General features: G+C 43.8%; 1 protein-coding gene across 1 annotated transcript in view; it reads right to left on the bottom strand.

Annotated features, from left to right (window-relative positions):
- LOC124616612 (formin-like protein 5) overlaps positions 1–4,946 on the bottom strand; it is a 120,447-nt gene extending 115,501 nt beyond the window's left edge. The window contains exon 1 of the mRNA XM_047144935.1: positions 4,765–4,946. Coding sequence (XP_047000891.1) covers positions 4,765–4,946 — 182 coding nt within the window. The remainder of the gene's footprint in view (positions 1–4,764) is intronic.
- Positions 4,947–19,836: the final 14,890 nt, after the last annotated feature.

The raw sequence follows: 19,836 nt of genomic DNA, 5'->3' as shown, positions 1-19,836 counted from the left end.
CCATCTCGACTGCTACTGATTCGAGGCCGTTGGGATCCACCACAGCGTTCCGTATTACCCTCCTGAACCCATCAATTCCATATTCTGCTAACAGTCATTGGCTCTCGACGAACGCGAGCAGCGATGTCGCGATACGATAAACCACAATCGTGACTGGCCACAATTCAACCTTTATCAAAGTCGGAAACGTGATGGTACGCATTTCTCCTCGTTACACGAGGCATCACAACAACGTTTCACGATGCAACGCCCGTCAACTGCTGTTTGTGTATGAGAAATTGGTTGGAATCTTTCCTATTTGTCAGCACGTTGTACGTGTCGCCACCAGCGCCAACCTTATGTGAATGCTCTGAAAAGCTAATCATATCACAGCATCTTCTTCCTGTCGGTTAAATTTCGCGTCTGTAGCACGTCATCTTCGTGGTGTAGCAATTTTAATGACTAGTAGTGTAGCACCTCGTATCATCATTATAATTAGTAATCATTGAAAAACTCTTTCTGCTACGAATGGAAACTAAACCTACTAGCATATCTGTGGTTGCTGCCGTTATCATAGCTTCGGCTTTTGTCTGTCAGTTCCACAATGCTCTTTAACGGTCCCCAGTCCGTTGGCACCCCCCGCCGGGTTCTTGGGGACTCGGAGGGCGTTCTGGTTGTACCTAGCTCTCCTATTACTTGTTGGCCCCCTGGCTTCACGGAAGGGTTCGCCTGTTCCAAGGCAGCACCGTAGCTGCCGCTGACGAACGCAGCCACACGTGACGCTTGTTTTTGTTCGTTGGGTGGCGAGACACGGCCGCCCACAGCTGCGATTCTCTCCGCTTTTGTTACGATGTGTGCGCAATCCGGTGTCGGCAGTTCTTCTGCCGCATCTGTTGACCTCAGCTATCTTCGCTGCATTGCTTCTCGATCTTTGTTACACCCTCTCATAGTATAGTAGTCAGGGGTTGGTCGATAAGACAACGCGCTACCCATGCCTTTCTTGAAATAGCGTCAGCCATGTTGTCCAAGAACTGATTTGGTTTGACTAGATTTATTGCTCATTTAGAGACCTATTGCCTCACATTTTATAATAGGTCATTCACTTCACAGCTTTTCATGCAGATTACAAAACATATTCCATATTACAAACAACAATTATTGTTTTCACCAATTACAGTGTAAGTAATAACAAATTAAAAATAGATTAGAAATTGAAAAAAAAAGAACACAAAATATTCAAATTTTGTGGAGATATGATGATAGATTATAGGAAAGACTTGGTTAGTAAGAGAGAGAGAGAGAGAGAGAGAGAGAGAGAGAGAGAGAGAGAGAGAAATGTTGCCCTATCTGAGCCAGCCTGGTGTGAAAGCCTCGGAACTACTTTGAACCTTGCAGTCCCAGTTCTCTAAAGATTAATTTACACATTAATATTTCTAAACATTATTTGCAAAGAGACTATAACTACAACGTAAATTGTGGAAAGGAAGTGGTGCGTGAGTGTAAAGTATGCAATTTCTTGGGGTATTGAGTAAACTTCAGTTCCTGTATTAAATGGTTCAAATGGCTCTGAGCACTATGGGACTCAACTGCTGTGGTCATAAGTCCCCTAGAACTTAGAACTACTTAAACCTAACTAACCTAAGGACAGCACACAACACCCAGCCATCACGAGGCAGAGAAAATCCCTGACCCCGCCGGGAATCGAACCCGGGAACCCGGGCGTGGGAAGCGAGAACGCTACCGCACGACCACGAGATGCGGGCAGTTCCTGTATTATATGTCTTGAATTTTAACTGTTATGTTGCTTATATGCTAAGTGTTCAGTTACAGATGTTACATTCCAACAGCAATATAATGACCGAGGGATGGATATGCCTGCTTTTTATACTTAATTAGAACAGGTTTATTGGATTGATTGCATTACACCGTTTATTCTGATATAGTTTAATTGTTTTAGATGTTACGGAAGGTTGTCTGTGGCACATGTTGGTGGAAGTGTTCCCTGTCCGAGTGAGTGTGTGTTTCGATGCTTCTGTCTGTGTAGGTGTACGAATTTTACCCTCTTCATGTGTCTTACAGTGTTCTGTTATACGGCCTCATCTGTCTGTATTCGTCATGTAATGACCTTGAGACGTCACCAGAGGTTTTATTTACTATTTCCCACTCGCCTTTGTCTCTTAATGCCCGTATCATGTCACTGTCGTACTGCGTTGGTGTCTGATGTGCTGCTCTGTATCGGTAACAATGAAAAAGTACGTGTTTTGGGGATCCATGTTCCCCTCACGAACAGGTAGCACTCACGCTGCGGCCTGCGCGGTGTAACTGTGCACGGTAAGGGCCGTGACAGAAAGTGAACCATGCCCCTGCTGGGACTGAAAGGGCTCAGTGTCAGACGTTCCCTGATGTCCAGGAAGAACTGGTGTACCCTACGGCCCTTATCGCTTAGCTCCCATTCCCTTTGCCAGGTATCCACCCGCCATTTAACGAGTTGGCGCTTCTCGGTAATGTCCTGTGCGGTAATCTCGATTACCTTCTCCTGTCCCGCCCTCCTCGGCCAGTACGTTGCAACCGGAAACTACATGGTTATGTCCATAAGGAGGGTTCCAAGCACGACGCAGAGTGATCTCACTGGCAGCCTTAACAGGGCACTTCGTTGCACGATGTTCCATTTTGTCACCAGACGTTCTCGGCGGGCTCATGCACTAGCTGAAAACAGACCACATACTCAAAGAACGCACAATGTTCTCAGTGTGTGTAATGGTACCTCGAAGTGTGTTATGATGAGCTTGGCTAACTTGTCAACTTGTGCACGGTCTTGGCAGCGTGTCAATCGTCGTTCTAATGTGTTCGTCAAAGGACAGTCGTTCGTCGAGTTGCACACCAAGATATCGTATTTTCCGTTGTCTGTGTGTGCTGATGTCAAGTAGTTTTATGGTACGATTATTTGGTAGTGTTCCTTTGAGTAGCGTATAAACTGTTTTGTGTAGAGCCATCTGACGTTTATTATGTTTGCACCACTGGCTGGTGTTTTTGAGGAGCTGTGTTGACCACTGTTCGAGCTGCCCTCTTGAATCCGTGGAGACCGCCACCAGAAGGTCATCTGCGTATGACCGGCCGGAGTGGCCGTGCGGTTCTGGGCGCTACCATCTGGAGCCGAGCGACCGCTATGGTCGCAGGTTCGAATCCTGTCTCGGGCATGGATGTGTGTGATGTCCTTAGGTTAGTTAGGTTTAATTAGTTCTAAGTTCTAGGCGACTGATGACCTCAGAAGTTAAGTCGCATAGTGCTCAGAGCCATTTGAACCATTTTGTCCGGAGTTATACATCTAGCTGTTGCTCTTACTACCCGAGGGACTGCGAAAGCGAAGATAACGTTTTAACGTCCCGTCGACAACGAGGTCGCTATCACTGGGGCACAAGTCCGGCTTCGGGAAGGAAGGGAACGAAATCGGACGCATCACATCAGAAGAACCATCCCAGCATTCATGTTCAGTGTTTAGGGAAATCATAGAAATCCTAATATGGATGCCCGGACATGTACTTAACTGCTGTCATCTCAAACATGAGTAAAGCGTATTACGTCTTCGACAGCACACTCGGTGAAATGCTGAGAGGTTTTCGTGTGTTGGACCCTATTGGAATTCTCTCAGAGATAGCTGTCTACCCTAATAGATACGAGGCACTTATCACAGGGAATTTTCCAGATGCGTTTGAGATGGATTCTATGCAAACCTTCGGCTGACCCGTATCATCTGATACAGCATGTGCTGCTCGCCAGGTTTCTGTTCAAATGCAGATGTTGAGAGGGCTTTATACTGGCAGGTTACCGGAACTTCCATTTTGGTGGCGAATTTTCAAGTGGTGATGTGCTAGGAAAATAAATCCGGTTGGGAAAGAGAGGGCGGCTGTTGCTCAGTCCTGTTTAAAGACTCACAGAGTGGAAATACTTTTTATGACCAATTTAAAAGGGTCTTTTGGCAGCAAGTTCTGGTGGTATCACTCTATGAAGCTAGGCTGCTAGGTGCTGGCGACTTTTTACCACCTGTTTCACCTTGCAGGAATACCATCACGAAAAAGCTCACGAAGGCTCAGTTTTAACACAAACGTGCATCTTGGTAATATTAGTTCTTTATTAGAGTCAGTACTCATTGAGCGGAAACAGGTACCTATGCACCTAAGGACCATCACTATCTTGTCGTCATCTTTCGTTCACCTAGAGAGAAATTCTTTTTTAGTCTTTGAATTGGTAATTATATAAAAATTACCACTTAACTGTGAAGTCATGAACTGAAGTTAGTGAAATGCATCGGCTACCGAACAGACACCATCAAACATATCTGAATTAAAGTTTCTAGGAAAACTCTGGAAACGTCTACGATCTTTTTGGTTTACCCATCAAGTTCTTTCGTGGTGGTAGTTTTATATACAGCCTACATTCTACTGTCTGTCATGGTTTCTGATGCTGTACCCGTGTTTCCTGTTGTTTTAAATGTGTTAAAACACTTGTGTTCTGCGATTTTTTAAAAAATATTTAAAAGAAAAATGCGGAATATTAACGTAGCGTCACCACCCCTTGAGAGTGTGGAGTGACAACTGCATCTTCGTTGGTTTCATCCTCATCATTCACTACATTTCATACCAGCGAATCGCATTCAGTTGGCTTTAATTCGTGATGGACAACAGTAGCAACACCAGGAGGCGGCTGCAGTGAGGTGAACGGCGATAGAGGCGCTGTGCAGAAGTGTTTGATCTGCGCCAATTGGATTAGGGTCGGGCGGCGACTTGCGGGGCCTCCCGAGGAAATGCCGCGAAGCCGGGCAAGCGGCGGCCCAGGGCACTGATAACCTCGCCCGCCGCGCCGCGCCGTCTCTCCCAACACGTGTGCCGGCGGTGCCTGCCAGCAGCGAGCTCCGAGGCGGGCGTCGTCCCCTGTGCCGTCACGTGTATCACTATGCCACTGCTGGCCATTAAATTTGCTACACCAAGAAGAAATGCAGTTGATAAATGGGTATTCATTGGACAAATATATTATACAGGGTGATTCAAAGAGAATACCACAACTTTAAAAATCTGTATTTAATGAAAGAAACATAATATAACCTTCTGTTATACATCATTACAAAGAGTATTTAAAAAGGTTTTTTTCCACTCAAAAACAAGTTCAGAGATGTTCAATATGGCCCCCTCCAGACACTCGAGCAATATCAACCCGATACTCCAACTCGTTCCACTCTCTCTGTAGCATATCAGGCGTAACAGTTTGGATAGCTGCTGTTATTTCTCGTTTCAAATCATCAATGGTGGCTGGGAGAGGTGGCCGAAACACCATATCCTTAACATACCCCCATAAGAAAAAATCGCAGGGGGTAAGATCAGGGCTTCTTGGAGGCCAGTGATGAAGTGCTCTGTCACGGGCTGCCTGGCGGCCGATCCATCGCCTCGGGTAGTTGACGTTCAGGTAGTTACGGACAGATAAGTGCCAATGTGGTGGCGCTCCATCCTGCTGAAATATGAATTGTTGTGCTTCTTGTTCGAGCTGAGGGAACAGCCAATTCTCTAACATTTCCAGATACTGTAGTCCAGTTACAGTAGCACCTTGGAAGAAAAAGGGACCAAAAACTTTATTGGCTGAAATGGCACAGAAAACGTTCACCTTAGGCGAGTCACGTTCATACTGAGTTGTTTCCCGCGGATTCTCAGTGCCCCATATACAGACATTGTGACGGTTGACTTTCCTGTTAGTGTGGAAAGTTGCTTCATCACTAAACACAATCTTTGAAACGAAAGATTCATCTGTTTCCAATTGAGCAAGGATAAAATCACAGAAATCGATTCTTTTAATCTTATCAGCTGCAGACAGTGCTTGAACCAATTTCAGACGATAAGGTTTCATAACTAACCTTTTTCGTAGGACTCTCCATACAGTTGATTGCGGAATTTGCAGCTCTCTGCTAGCTCTGCGAGTCGATTTTCCTGGGCTGCGAACAAATGCTTGCTGGATGCGTGCTACATTTTCATCACTCGTTCTCGGCCGTCCAGAACTTTTCCCTTTGCACAAACACCCATCCTCCGTAAACTGTTTTTACCAACGTTTAATACACCACCTATCAGGAGATTTAACACCATACTTCGTTCGAAATGCACGCTGAACAACTGTCGTCGATTCACTTCTGCCGTACTCAATAACACAAAAAGCTTTCTGTTGAGCGGTCGCCATCTTAGCATCAACTGACGCTGACGCCTAGTCAACAGCGCCTCAAGCGAACAAATGTACAACTAAATGAAACTTTATAGCTCCCTTAATTCGCCGACAGATAGTGCTTAGCTCTGCCTTTTGTCGTTGCAGAGTTTTAATTTCCTAAAGTTGTGCTATTCTTTTTGAATCACCCTGTACTAGAACTGACATGTGAATGCGTTTTCACGCAATTTGGGTGCATAGATCCTGAGAAATCAGTACCCAGAACAACCACCTCTGGCCGTAATAACGGCCTTGATACGCCTAGGCATTGAGTCAAACAGAGCTTGGATGACGTGTACAGGTACAGCTGCCCATGCAGCTTCAACACGATACCACAGTTCATCAAGACTGGCGTATTGTGACGAGCCAGTTGCTCGGCCACCATTGACCAGACGTTTTTCAGTTGATGAGAGATCTGGCCAGGGCAGCAGTCGAACATTTTCTGTATCCAGAAAGGCCTGTACAGGACCTGCAACGTGCTGTAGTGAATTATCCTGCTGAAATGTAGGGTTTAGCAGGGATCGAATGAAGGGTAGAGCCACGGGTCGTAACACATCTGAAATGTAACGTCCACTGTTGAAAGTGCCGTCAATGCGAACAAGAGGTGACCGAGACGTGTAACCAATGGTACCTCATACCATCACGCCGGGTGATACGCCAGTATGGCGATGACGAATACACGCTTTCAATGTGCCTTCACTGTTTCGTCGCCAAACACGGATGCGACTATCATGATGCTGTAAACAGAACCTGGATTCATCCGAAAAAATGACGTTTTCCCATTCGTGCACCCAGGTTCGTCTTTGAGTACGTCTTCGCAGGCGCTCCTTTTTGTAATGCAGCGTCAAGGGTAACCGCAGCCGTAGTCTCCGAGCTGATAGCCATGCTGCTGCAAACGTCGAAATGTTCCTGCAGATGGTTGTTGTCTTGCAAACGTCCCCATCTGTTGTCGCAGAGATCGAGACGTGGCTGCACGATCCATTACAGCCATGCCGATAAAATGCCTGTCATCTCGAGCGCTAGTGATACGAGGCCGTTGGGATCCAGCACGGCGTTCCGTATTACCCTCCTGATCCCACTGATTCCATATTCTGCTAACAGTCGTTGGATCTCGACCAACGCGAGCAGGAATGTCGCGATACGATAAACCGCAATCGCGATAGACTACAATCCGACTTTTATCAAAGTCGGAAACGTGATGGTACGCATTTCTCCTCCTTACACGGGCCATCACAACAACGTTTCACCAGGCAACGCCGGTCAACAGCTGTTTGTGTGTGAGAAGTCGGTTGGAAACTTTCCTCATGTCAGCATGTTGTAGATGTCGCCACCGGCGCCAACCTTGTATGAATGCTCTGAAAAGCTAATCATTTGCATATCACAGCATCTTCTTCCTGTCGGTTAAATTTCGCGTCTGTAGCACGTCATCTTCGTGGTGTAGCAATTTTCAATTTTAATGGTTAGTAGTGTATTTACTTCCATATGTACGTCAAGGTAATACGGGGGGGGGGGGGGGGGGGGTATTGAAAGTTGACAAGCTGACAGGCTGAGAGGGTAAGTCATGTTAGTTCAACGACTACGAAGTCGAGTCAAATTTGCACACAACTTGGCAGTATGAACCCTCTTACCGTTACTACATTGCACCCCTCTCTGATATGGATGCATGCACTGATTCGATTGGAGAGGGTGTGATAAACCCTTTGTATCCTGTCCTAAGGCAATCTCGCCACCAGTGCTAGATACTGTCAATGTATCGGAGCTGGCGTACGAGCTAGTCTCAAACGTGTTCTGTCGAGGACAGATCTGGGAATCTTACTGGCTACACAGACAGTTCATAAATACGTAACATACTTGGTCGAGCATTGTTATGTTGCTGTCGCGCGAGAGGTAACACACTAGGGCGCACTATGTTCGTGGCGTAGCGTTGTGCCGCCAGTGTTCCGTCAATCACTGCCACCAGTGATCTGAAGAAGGAAGGAAGATTTAGAGACGAACGTCCCGTCGACTGTGAAATCATTAGAGACAGAGCACAAGTTCGAATTATGAAAGGATGGGAAGGTAAATCGGCCGTGCCCTTTTCAGAGGAACCATTGCGCCATTTGCTTCGGAGGTTCAGCGAAATCACGGAATACCTAAAGCTGGATGACTAGACGGTGATAGATGTTCTTTTTCACTGAAGGTGATATCAGTTTGGATACTGATTTTCTCATAAAACTGTGTTTTGTTGGATGGTTGGTTGTCCTGTATCTGATTCAGTTTTACCTGTATAGTTATAATTTCGTTTGGTCTCTGTGTGTGACTTTAGATTGTATTTTGCTTGCAATACTGTCTTCAGCAGCCTTTAGTTCTAAAGGGTGTAATGTATTAGCTAATTCGAAATATGTGTGATAACACAACTTAATAATATCTTCTTCCTTCTTATGCCCAGATTTTAGTTCTGACTTCATCCACAGTATCTCAAATTTCCTTTTGGCAACCTGGGCTGCAGTAGACCCGTTTTTGGTCTTCACTTTGACATAATTACAGCGAAAGTCACGCTCTAGAAATTCTTTGGTGAACTGGATATTAGCACCAGCTTTCATAACTTTTATTTTGTAATTTCTGTATGAGTATATTGCTTCCAGTACCTGTAGGGGAAATTTAATTTAATTCTATCCATGTTTTTCGGCTGTAAATGTGACTGTATTCAATTCACTGGAAGTATGAAATAAAAAGCGCCTTCAGTCACAAATGTTCGTTTTATTAAATACACCATGCATCAGGTGTAAATTGTCTTCACACGTGATTTATTGTTGCTCTTAAATGCCCTGAAATGCATGTTCCCGTCATGAAAAGATTTTTTTCAAGGTTATGAATTTCGTAAGTCACATGCGGAAAATATGTGCGAAACAGTGGAAAAACAAACAGTTTAAGCTTGCCACACAATACAAGAAAAGCGTTTTTAGCTTTTTAACGCCATCCTACAGTGGTTTGTCCATCCTGTTCATGCTTATAACTTCACTCAAGAGGCACATTTGTACACACATTTTTGTAAACACTTCACAGATGTTGTTCTACATGGTGTGATCAAAGATGAAATTACTAGCAGGGCCAGAGATCTAATTATTAAACAACTGATATATGCAGGAAATAACTGTAGGCTAGGTCTTCAAAATTATTAAAATAACGATGTCTTACGAAATCTGTCTATTCATTTAGCACTATTTTGATTTGTTGAATTTTTGTGTATTTGATTTTATGTTATGGACGAGTAAGTTTCCAACTTATTATTAGTTGAGAATTCAACTTTACATTTGTTTTTATGAAAAGGTTAGCGATCTTTTGTGATATGGACCCAGGTATGGGATAGTGGCAAATATTTTCTTTTCTTTCAAAGTGTGGCCATTTGTTGTCTTACTTTTGTGTATTTGTCAGCCTAAATTGTTAGTTGTTTTGGCTAAGTAGCCATTGTTTATGGCAATGCTTTTTATTGTGTCTAGCTCATTCCTAAGGCTGTTTTCTTCTAAATTAAGTGAGTGTACTCTGCGTAGCATGGACCTAAATGCATCATTTTTCTGTGTGGTGGGATGGCAGTGGATAACAGTCCGACGCTTTGGGTTCACTGTCATCGATCGTCCTCCATACAGTGACAATTTTCGTCAGTTTTGACAGCTTAACAACATCTTCGGGGCTTCACTTTCATAGTGATCAAGTGGTGCAAGCAGAGGTGATGTTGTAGTGACGGTATCAACGTAATGATCTCTGGTGGAGTGAAATGTATTCGTCGCCAGGCTCACTGAGCTGAGAAATAAATAAATATGTAGACATGAAGAATAAAAAGGTAGAATGTTAATAACGTTTTATTGTTTTAAAAGCTTTAAGAGTTTTTACATAAAAAATTCGAAGCCATTACTTTTCAGCACGCCTTCGAATTTCTTTACGACAGTGACCTCAGAGCTCTTTAAAATGTTTCAGTTTCTCGTTAAACTCCCCACCATAAAGTAGATGATTTGTGCCAGAATCGATCGTCTTCTATCATGGCAATAGCGAAGAATCAACGCTACTGCCAGTCTCTTTCATTACAAGAGAATATTTTTGAAGAGACTCTTCCCATTTCCTTTTTCCGTCGAGACAACAGTTCGTGGATCTTTGCATCACTTGTCTTCACGCAGAATTATTCTTGCAAGACTTTCTTCGGTGCATCCTATGATATAAGACTCTTCTCAGCCAAACCTTCAAGCGATTTTTTGCTTTTTTTGCGAAAATAAGCGTTTACTCTTCGCTCCAACCCATTAAGAACGCTGATGCTTCGAAGTCCAAAATCCACTTTTTAACTGCATATCCGTCACTGGCTCTAAATGAGTTAAGAGCACCATAAATGTCACGCAGCTACAGAAAAAAATTACCTTGATCCTGTGAATGTTAGGAACTGTGTTCTGGTTTTATCGTCTGTTTCTGAATTGTAATCTTTTTCTTCCTCTCCTATAAATTCAGTCTTTTATCGCTACCAATTCGAAATGCATCGTTTTCTTTCCATCGTCACTACTAGCATCATCACCATGCTCGTCGCATTCTATGTCGTTAATTTTCAGCTCAAGCTTGTCTGTGTTGAATAAATAATAACAAATATGTGTAGTAATTTTATTTTTCGTCCCGCTGTTTGTACATGATGTGTTGAGGATTGCTATCAATTCCGCTTCTGATATGACTTCATAGCCTAAAATTCTGAATGAAAAGTGAAGCCAGACAGTTGTCTAATGAGTTTCCGATTTTTTTCCATCCTATGAAATTGTTAGGAAAATTAATTTATGTAAATATTTAATGGCTTTAATCGGTGTAAAATTCAAATTTTAGTTTACTCTTTCGATTTTGCCTAAAGTTGATTTTCTACATATGTTGTGAACATACTTCACTCTTCACATCGTTCCAAAATAGCGAAAAACCGACTCTATTATGAGGACTTCAAATTGATGCATAAGTAGACGTGTCATTGCGGACTACTCCTCGGCGTTACTCGTTATAACTTATTTCATGTAATAGTTTTTGTTTCGGCGGATGTTTCTGTTTTCCTCACAACACACAAATTTTTTTCTTGTGTTGCTTGCTACAACCTGTCGTCTTTGGAGTGTGAAATTTCGTCAAAGTTTCTAATTGTACTCAATTACACGTCGTTACATCGTAGCAGGCAAAACGGCGCTAAAAAAGGTTCGTCGTTAACGTGATAGATTAGATGGTTAAAGTCACTCGTTCACCTACTTTGCAGTGTTTGGCCCCTCTAGCGCGTCACTTGCCTCGCCGGTAGGAAAACCTTTCACCCCCTTACACGAATCCCAGACTGTATTATTGGTCTGTATGTCGGTCTGCGGCCGTTTCCACCTTCTTCATGAGAGAACACAGTCTCTTTGACAGTGACTATTCCCCTCCCCTATAATCTCTTCGCCGGTTACAAATAGGATAACACGGTTTCCTGTCGGGAGGCCCTCGTGAGTGCAGCTGGAACGGACAAGGCTACGTGCTGTGAGACCCAGAGTGCAATAAACGTAATGGCCAATATTTCTGAGACGCTATAATAGATAGGGCATTACGACGAGAACGGATGACTGTGGGTGTGGAAAGTGGGCGTTGCTGGGCCTCAGAATAAGATATTTAGGCGTGCATGGTCCTTAAATCGACTTACCGTTTCCGGTAATCAGAGTAGGTGCGCTACCTAGGCACAGTGTATATTCGAACTGCATGGAATTTCTATAAGATACACGATGGTTTGTCATAGAGTTTATATTATCACCGTCACCTTGTACTACTTCTTGCGAAAACACTTGTGCTTATGCAGGTCGTTGATCCGAGGCTCGTTTGATTGTTGAAAGCAAATGGGTTATCAGCTACTGGCTTGCTGGGCCTACTGTAGCTTCACCAGAGCTCTGTTGGATGTCGTTTTTCAGGGTTCTGTAGGGCCTTCACAGTTACAGCAGAGGTATCAGGGCACACACAGTCCTCTCTCTACTTCGCCCTACAGCCAGTACTTCGTACTGTTGTACATCTACCACGAGCTGGAGAAAAAGGTCATGTTGCAACAATATAACTAGTTGATGGTGTTGAGTCGTCTCTAGACCTACATTTGCATGATTACTCTGCAGTTCGCAATTAAGTGCCTGGCAGAGGGTTCATCCAAGCACATTCAAGCTATTTCTCTACCGTTCCCCTGTCGAACAACGCGCAGGAGAAACTAACACTTAAATTTTTCTGTACGAACTCCGATTTCTCCTATTTTATTATGATGAAAATTTCTCCTTATGTAGGTGGGCGTCAACAATATATTTTCACACTAAATGGAGGAAGCTGCGGACTGAAATTTAATGAGAAGGTTGTGCCGTAGAGAGAAACACCTTTCTTTTAATGACTGACCGCCAATTCGTGTATCATACCAGTGCCACGCTCTCCCTTACTTCACGATAATACAAAACGAGCTATCCACCTTTCAACTTTTTTGATGCTGACCGTTAATCTTATCTGATGTAGATACTACACCGAACAGCAATACTGCACAAGAGGCTGGACAAGAGTAGTGTAACCAGTAGTAAACCTGTCATTTTCTAAGTGTTCTCCAATAAATCGCATTATTTCCCCCACAACGTGATCTATGTGATCGTTCCAAATTAAGTTATTCGTAACCGTAATCCCCAAGTGTGCAGTTGAGTTTACAGACTTTAGATTTATATGACTTATCGTTTAACTTAAATTTAACGGGTTCCTTTCGGTACTCTTGTGGATGACTTCACACTTTTCATTTTTAGAGTCAAGTGCCATTTTTTGCACCACAGAGACATGTTGTCTAAATGATACTGCAATTAGATTGGATCATCTTACGACTTTACTTGACGGTAAATGAGAACATCATCTGCAAACAGTTTCAGGGAACTGCTCAGATTGTCTCCTAAATCGTTTATGTGTATCAGAAACAGCAGAAGGCCTGCAACACTTCCTTCGGAAACGTCACATATTACTTGTGTTTTACTCAATGACTTTCCGTCGATATTAAGAATTGAGACAGAAAATCAGGAATCAAGCCGCATAACTGAGACGATGTTTCGTAAGCGTGCAATTTGATTAGAAGTCGCTCGTGAGGAACAGTACCAAAAGCCTTCCGGTAGTTAAAAGTATGGAATAAATGTCACGCTCCATGTCGACCGCACCTAGTTCTTGGTGACAGCCGCGCTGGATTAGCCGAGCGGTTTAAGGCGCTGCAGTCGTAGACTGTGCGGCTGGTCCCGGCGGAGGTTCGAGTCCTCCCTCGGGCATGGGTGTGTGTGTTTGTCCTTAGGATAATTTAGGTTAAGTGGTGTGTAAGCTTAGGGACTGGTGACTTTAGATTTCACACACACACACACACACACACATTCTTTGTGACAGTAAAGAGCTAATTGTGTTTCAGAATAACGATATATTCTTAATCCATGTTGACTATTTGTCAATAAAACGTTTTCTTCGAGGTAATTTATAATCTTCGACCACAGTATATGTTCCACAATCCTACTGTAAATCGACGTTAGTGATATGGGTCTGTAATTCAGCGGATTACTCCTATTTCCGCCCGCATCTCGTGGTCGTGCGGTAGCGTTCTCGCTTCCCACGCCCGGGTTCCCGGGTTCGATTCCCGGCGGGGTCAGGGATTTTCTCTGCCTCGTGATGGCTGGGTGTTGTGTGCTGTCCTTAGATTAGTTAGGTTTAAGTAGTTCTGAGTTCTAGGGGACTGATGACCACAGCAGTTGAGTCCCATAGTGCTCAGAGCCATTTGAACCATTTTACTCCTATTTCCTTTCTTGGGTAGTGGTGAGACTTGTGCAGCTTTCCAGTCTTTGAGTACGGATCCTTCTTAGAGCGAGCAGTTGTATCGTTTGATTCCTAGGTGTGGAGCTATTGTTCACCCTCCAACGAGATAAATTTTTCTCACTCGATGAGTGGCTTGGCGCAGACTTGGCTGTAAAAGCCTCCATTTTAGCTTATCAATAAACGTTCTACCTCTAAAATCACTTCGACGTCGTTGTACAAATGTTTCATCACTCGGGGCAAGAGGAAGAAGATGCTGGGTATGGTCAGTGTGTGCCTGTGTCTTGTTCAGGGTGAGCTGGTGAGTCGACCCGCACCTGGGGCAGCCCCTTGGCCAGCATTCAGCAATGCTTCACTTTTACAGCGTACGAGATTTCGACGGCACGCTCCTGTGTCGGCTTGCTCCTTGCATAATCTCTTAGCTCCACACCGTGCCAGAGTCAGAAAACGCGGCGGTCTCCTCCTCTTTTGCGGTTTAGAACGCTTGCTTTGCTCCTTTGTGTCGAGGCTATAGCGGTACGCACAACACTAGGCCGTGGTCATCAGGCAACTAAAGAAGCCATCCAGAATTACCTGACACTACTGTAACTGCTGCTTAGGCCGAACAAGACACAGCCAGAGCAAAAGCAACACAGGAGCAAATATGCGACCTGGTGCCAGTGCTGTAGATACTCAAAAAATGGCTCTGAGCACCACGGGACTTAACTTCTGAAGTCATCAGTCCCCTAGAACTTAGAACTACTTAAACCTAACTAACCTAAGGACATCACACACATCCATGCCCGAGGCAGGATTTGAACCTGCGACCGTAGCGGTCTCGCAGTTTCAGACTGTAGCGCCTAGAACCGGTCGGCCACCCCGGCCGGCTGTAGAGACTCGCCACTTGCGCGAGTTCCATTAGCGCCTCGGCCAATTGCCAGCCGAGTACAATCCACCAATTACCGGACGACAACGGACAGAAGCCTATTTGGAAGATAGAAGACCATCTCTCTCCCTTTTGGTTTTAGATCATTGTCCAGGTCTGACTTAGACAGGGAACGTTGTTTACTCAACGTTTTAGAAGTGAACAGACAGTTGTTGTAGATTGCATTTGCTATGTACTGTGAAGTCTTACCTACGGTTAATTGCAGTTAACCATTGAGGACCTTTTTTGTGTTATATTACAAGCCGTGTTGCAGACTTAATCATTCAACGAGTCACAAAGATAAGTAAACCATTTTAACTCATTTGCGTGTCTTTCTTACTAATTTGTTGGAGTGTTCCAGAACTTCCGTTCTCCTATCCTGTTACCAGACCGTGGGGCATAGCTGTGTCTTAGTGGCAGCGAGAAATCGTCTTAGTGGTATACTGCACCAGAAGTCGTTTCACAAACTCACAAACTCGGCCTACCGTAACAACAATGGGAACTCGGCCTGCACAGCAGTAGCGACGAGCCCGTTACGGAACTGGCGACGAGGGTAAAAGTAACATTTCCGCTGCTGCCTCGATTCGGCGGGCTCGTTGATTCGGTGTGAGGAGACGTTGAACCTAGCGACATTTGTCTTGTTCAAAATGACTTGAAAGATTGAAACCGATTCCGTCTTGTCTTGTCTTGTCGTACTTGGTAGGAAGTCTTGTAATTGATTTCTTGGGATTTTCGTAGTAGTAGTGTCGCTGGCTGCAGCGATCTTGATTTGTTGCTTTGATAGAAAAGATAGTGATATTGTTTTACTTTGTGTATATACGCACACATCAAAAAAGTTTTGCATCACCTAGGTTCCGAGAGTTGCGGAACACGTACAGGAAACTGGAATAGAGATCAACATAACCATCATTCCCGCCCTTTTTATTCCTCATGGAAACCACACACTGCATGTTGTTATCACATTCAGAGGTGGTTATCCAGATTGCTGTGCACACCGGTACCTCTAATACCCACTAACACTGATGCATGCCTGTATTCGTCGTGGCATACTATCCACAAGTTCATCAAGGCACTGTGGGTCCAGATTGTCCCACTCCTCAACGGCGATTCGGCGTAGACCCCTCTGAGTGTTTGGTGGGTCACGTCGTCCATGATCAGCCCTTTTCAGTTTATCCCAGCATGTTCGATAGGACTCATGTCTGGAGAATATGCTGGCCACCCTAGTCGAGCGATGTCGTTTCCTGAAGGAAGTCAATTCATAAGACGTGCACGATGGGGGAGCAAATTGCTGTCCATGGAGACGAATACCTTGCCAATATGCTGCCGATATGGTTGCACTATCGGTCGGAGGATGGCATTCATGTATCTTACAGCCGTTACGGCGCCTTCCATGACCACCAGCGGCGTACATCGGCCCCACATAATGGCACCCTGAAACAGCAGGGAACCTTCTCCTTGCTGCACTCGCTGGACAGTGTGTCTAAGGCGTTTAGCCTGACGGAGTTGCCTCCAAACACGTCTCCGACTATTGTCTGGTTGAAGGCATATGCGACACTCTTCGGTGAAGAGAGCGTGAGCGATCCATTCGGTATTTTGTTGGGCCCATCTGTACCACTCTGCATGGTGTCATGGTTGGAAAGATGGATCTCGCCATGGACGTCGGGAGTGAAGCTGCGCATCATGCAGCCTATTGCGCACAGTTTTAGTCATAACACGACGTCCTCTGGCTGCACGAAAAGCATTATTCAACATGGTGAGTTGCTGTCAGGGTTCCTCCGAGCCATAATCCTTAGGTAGCGGTCATCCACTGCAGTAGCAACCCTTGGGCGACCTGAGCGAAGCATGTCACCTCCTCCGTGTCCGAACAACATCGCTTTGGTTCACTCCGAGACGCCTGGACACTTCCCCTGTCGAGAGCCCCTCCTGGCACAAAGTAACAATGCGGACGCGATCGAACCGCGGTATTGAACGTCTAGGCTTGGTTGAACTACAGACAACACAAGGCATGTACCTCCTTACTGGTGGAACTCATCGGCTGTCGGATCCTCTCCGTCTAACAGGCGGTGCTCATGCAAAGGGCGGGTTTAGTGACATCTCTGAACAGTCAAATGGACTGTGACTGTGATACAATATCCACAACCAACGCCTATCTTCAGGAGTTCTGGAAACCGGGTTGACGCAAAACATTTTTTGATGTGTGTATATTGTTTTAATTGTTTTTAATACGCATTGCGTGTGATGCGTTACTAATGCACTGTTTACTCACACTCTATTTAACAAACTGCATCGATTGTTTAAGACGGTGTGCATTAACATTCAGGTAAATAATTTTGTGATGTCAAACCTTTTGGTCTTTCCTAACATGCACGGCGCAGAGATATGATGTAATTAATTATCAAAAAAAGTTCTGGCTACCTCACGTAAAATTTGACCCGAGATTTTATTATCTGCGTCCTGTTGAACTTTAAAGTTAACATAGAACTGTGGTCACTGTAAATATTTTCGTGGTTCTTAGCAAACTTCACACTAAAGAAATTCTGACTAAAATCACTTCTTAATCTCTCACAGTCCATTTAGCTGAAAGTCACTTCTTAATGATTTCTCATTTAATGAACAGTTAATTAATACTTCTCTCTTTCTTTGTAGTTTCAACTCTGGGAGGTAATTATTTCGTAGGATGAAATTAGCGACGACTTGGCGCAGCGATATCTTTGGTTAAAGTACGTATACTGTTTAAAATAAACTTTGTTTCATTTTCAGGACTTTCTTTACACAGCAAAGATAAATAAAACTTTTCCTGTAGTCTTAATTACAACGCCAAAAATCAAATCAATAACCACATATTAGCAACAACAGCGAGCAATAAGTGCAGTGAGAGAGGAAAAGAAGTGAGCTGACAATGTCGTGTAGTAGCTTATATAGACCGAAACAATCTACGACGTTACATTATTTTATTCCATTACTTATTACTCTTAGAGACTACTCTATATTTAAATAATACTAAACTTAAGTATCTCATTTTATTACTAAAAAGAATATAAAGGCAGATTAAAATACGTCGCCTACAACTACCGTAAATGCGAGAGTAGATTCAAGATGTTGAAACCAGATTCATGACTGACTTTCATTTGTTCCTACACTGCACACGCGGTTCCCAGTGCTTCACAGAACTGGTGCGCCACTTCGATGTTTCGTCATTCAGACAAGTTAGACCACAATGAAACCGTCTGCGCTACCTAAATCTCTGCGTCGTATAACGGTGCACTACCACCCTTTCAGCAGCGTGGTTGCCTTTCAAATGCAGAAAACGATCACTGCAAATACCGCACGTTATCAATCAGCCGCGCCATCTCGTTTCGGTTCATCAAGCTCAGCTGTTGCGAAACTTTTCCTCTCACGGAACACTTTGAGAGTCCTGGGATTCTATGCAACACCTTGGTCACTCTGAAGGTTAATAAAATTTTAAAAATGAGCAAAACTTGTTCTATACAGTGAGACGGGTGCAAAGGTGCACGCGAGGCAAAAATCCGAATCTAGCGTTTTTCCTACTTGTGAGTGTAGTGGGGCAGTCCTGCAACTTCAGTTGAGAGATATACTGGTGGAACAGTCACTTGTGCTGTTTTAGTGGCTTGCGCTTCGTAGCTTTCTCCCACTATAAAGTGCCTTCAGCAGATGAAGTATTTACTAGCCTTCTACACGAATTTCAGCCCAATTAAGGTGGTGGTGAGTTCCAGAGAACCTCGAGACATATACTGTAGTCATGATAATTTTGCTACATTGTATTTTAGCAGTTCATTCTTTTCGTATTACGCATTAGGTTGTACAGAATGCATTCCCATCTGGTTTGCATCCATCTTTTCTAGGCGTAAGGACACGTTAGTATTTATTAGAAGGGCTTATGAACTTGGATATAACGTTTTCTTACTCTAATACGTGTTAACAGCCCCCTTCTAAATTTTGTAGCCTATGAAAGTTCGCTCACTACCATTTACGAGGGTCATTTCAAACGTTCTGCACAGTCTAATATAGAATGAAATAAATTAATTTGTTGTACAAAATACCTTTACAGGCCTTCAACAGAATTTCCGTTCTTGCTTACGAAGCTTCCCAACGTTTTTGCAACTTCACTACTCCGGATAGGGCACCTGCATTATGGACATGTCTAATTTCTTGGGTCACCTCGCTGTATCAAAACCTTTTCCACGGAGTTGGTTGTTCAATTTCCGAAACAAATCAAAGTCTGACGGGTTTGTATCAGGACTGTATGGTGGATTCGAAAGTATTTCCTATCCATAGTTGTCGAGTGTTTGTCTTACTGGTAGGGCAATATGTAGTCTTGCATCATCAGGCAAAATACGGAAACCAGCTGTATACATGTCAGATCTTCTTGTGGGAAAAATTTTTGCAGAAACAGTTTGTAGTACGCATATGTCACAGATGTTTCCCGGGGCACTCTATTTATAGCTATGATTCCATTCATGTCATACGCAAAGATTATCATCAGTTACAGCTTTGATTGTTGGCGGTGGAATATTTTCGGTCATGGATAGTCGACACTTTTCCGTTGTTACCAAAATTGCTGAAATTAGAGTTGAGTGTTGCCCATTCCAAATCGTTTACAAAACAACATGGCTGAACTTTTAATAACAAGTACACCACATGGCAATCCGATTTTTGTAATTTTTTTATATTTATGAAGCGTGAAGTTCAAAACCCAAGTATCAGTTCCCACAAAGCAGTTTGATGCAACTGTCAAAAATTCTCGAGATATTCGACTTCGAGTGACTTTAATACCCTAAAGAAAGGTAAATATTTTTCGATAGAAGGTTTGGGTCGGTGGCAAACTGCTCATCTGCCACACACGGGTCTTGAGTTCCATTCCTGGACGATACAAACTTTCAAACAATGGTGTA

Source organism: Schistocerca americana, chromosome 5, assembly GCF_021461395.2.
Source record: "Schistocerca americana isolate TAMUIC-IGC-003095 chromosome 5, iqSchAmer2.1, whole genome shotgun sequence".
NCBI lineage: Eukaryota > Metazoa > Arthropoda > Insecta > Orthoptera > Acrididae > Schistocerca > Schistocerca americana.
The sequence above is the reverse complement of the archived record's forward strand: the minus strand, read 5'-3'. Positions and strand labels throughout refer to the sequence as shown.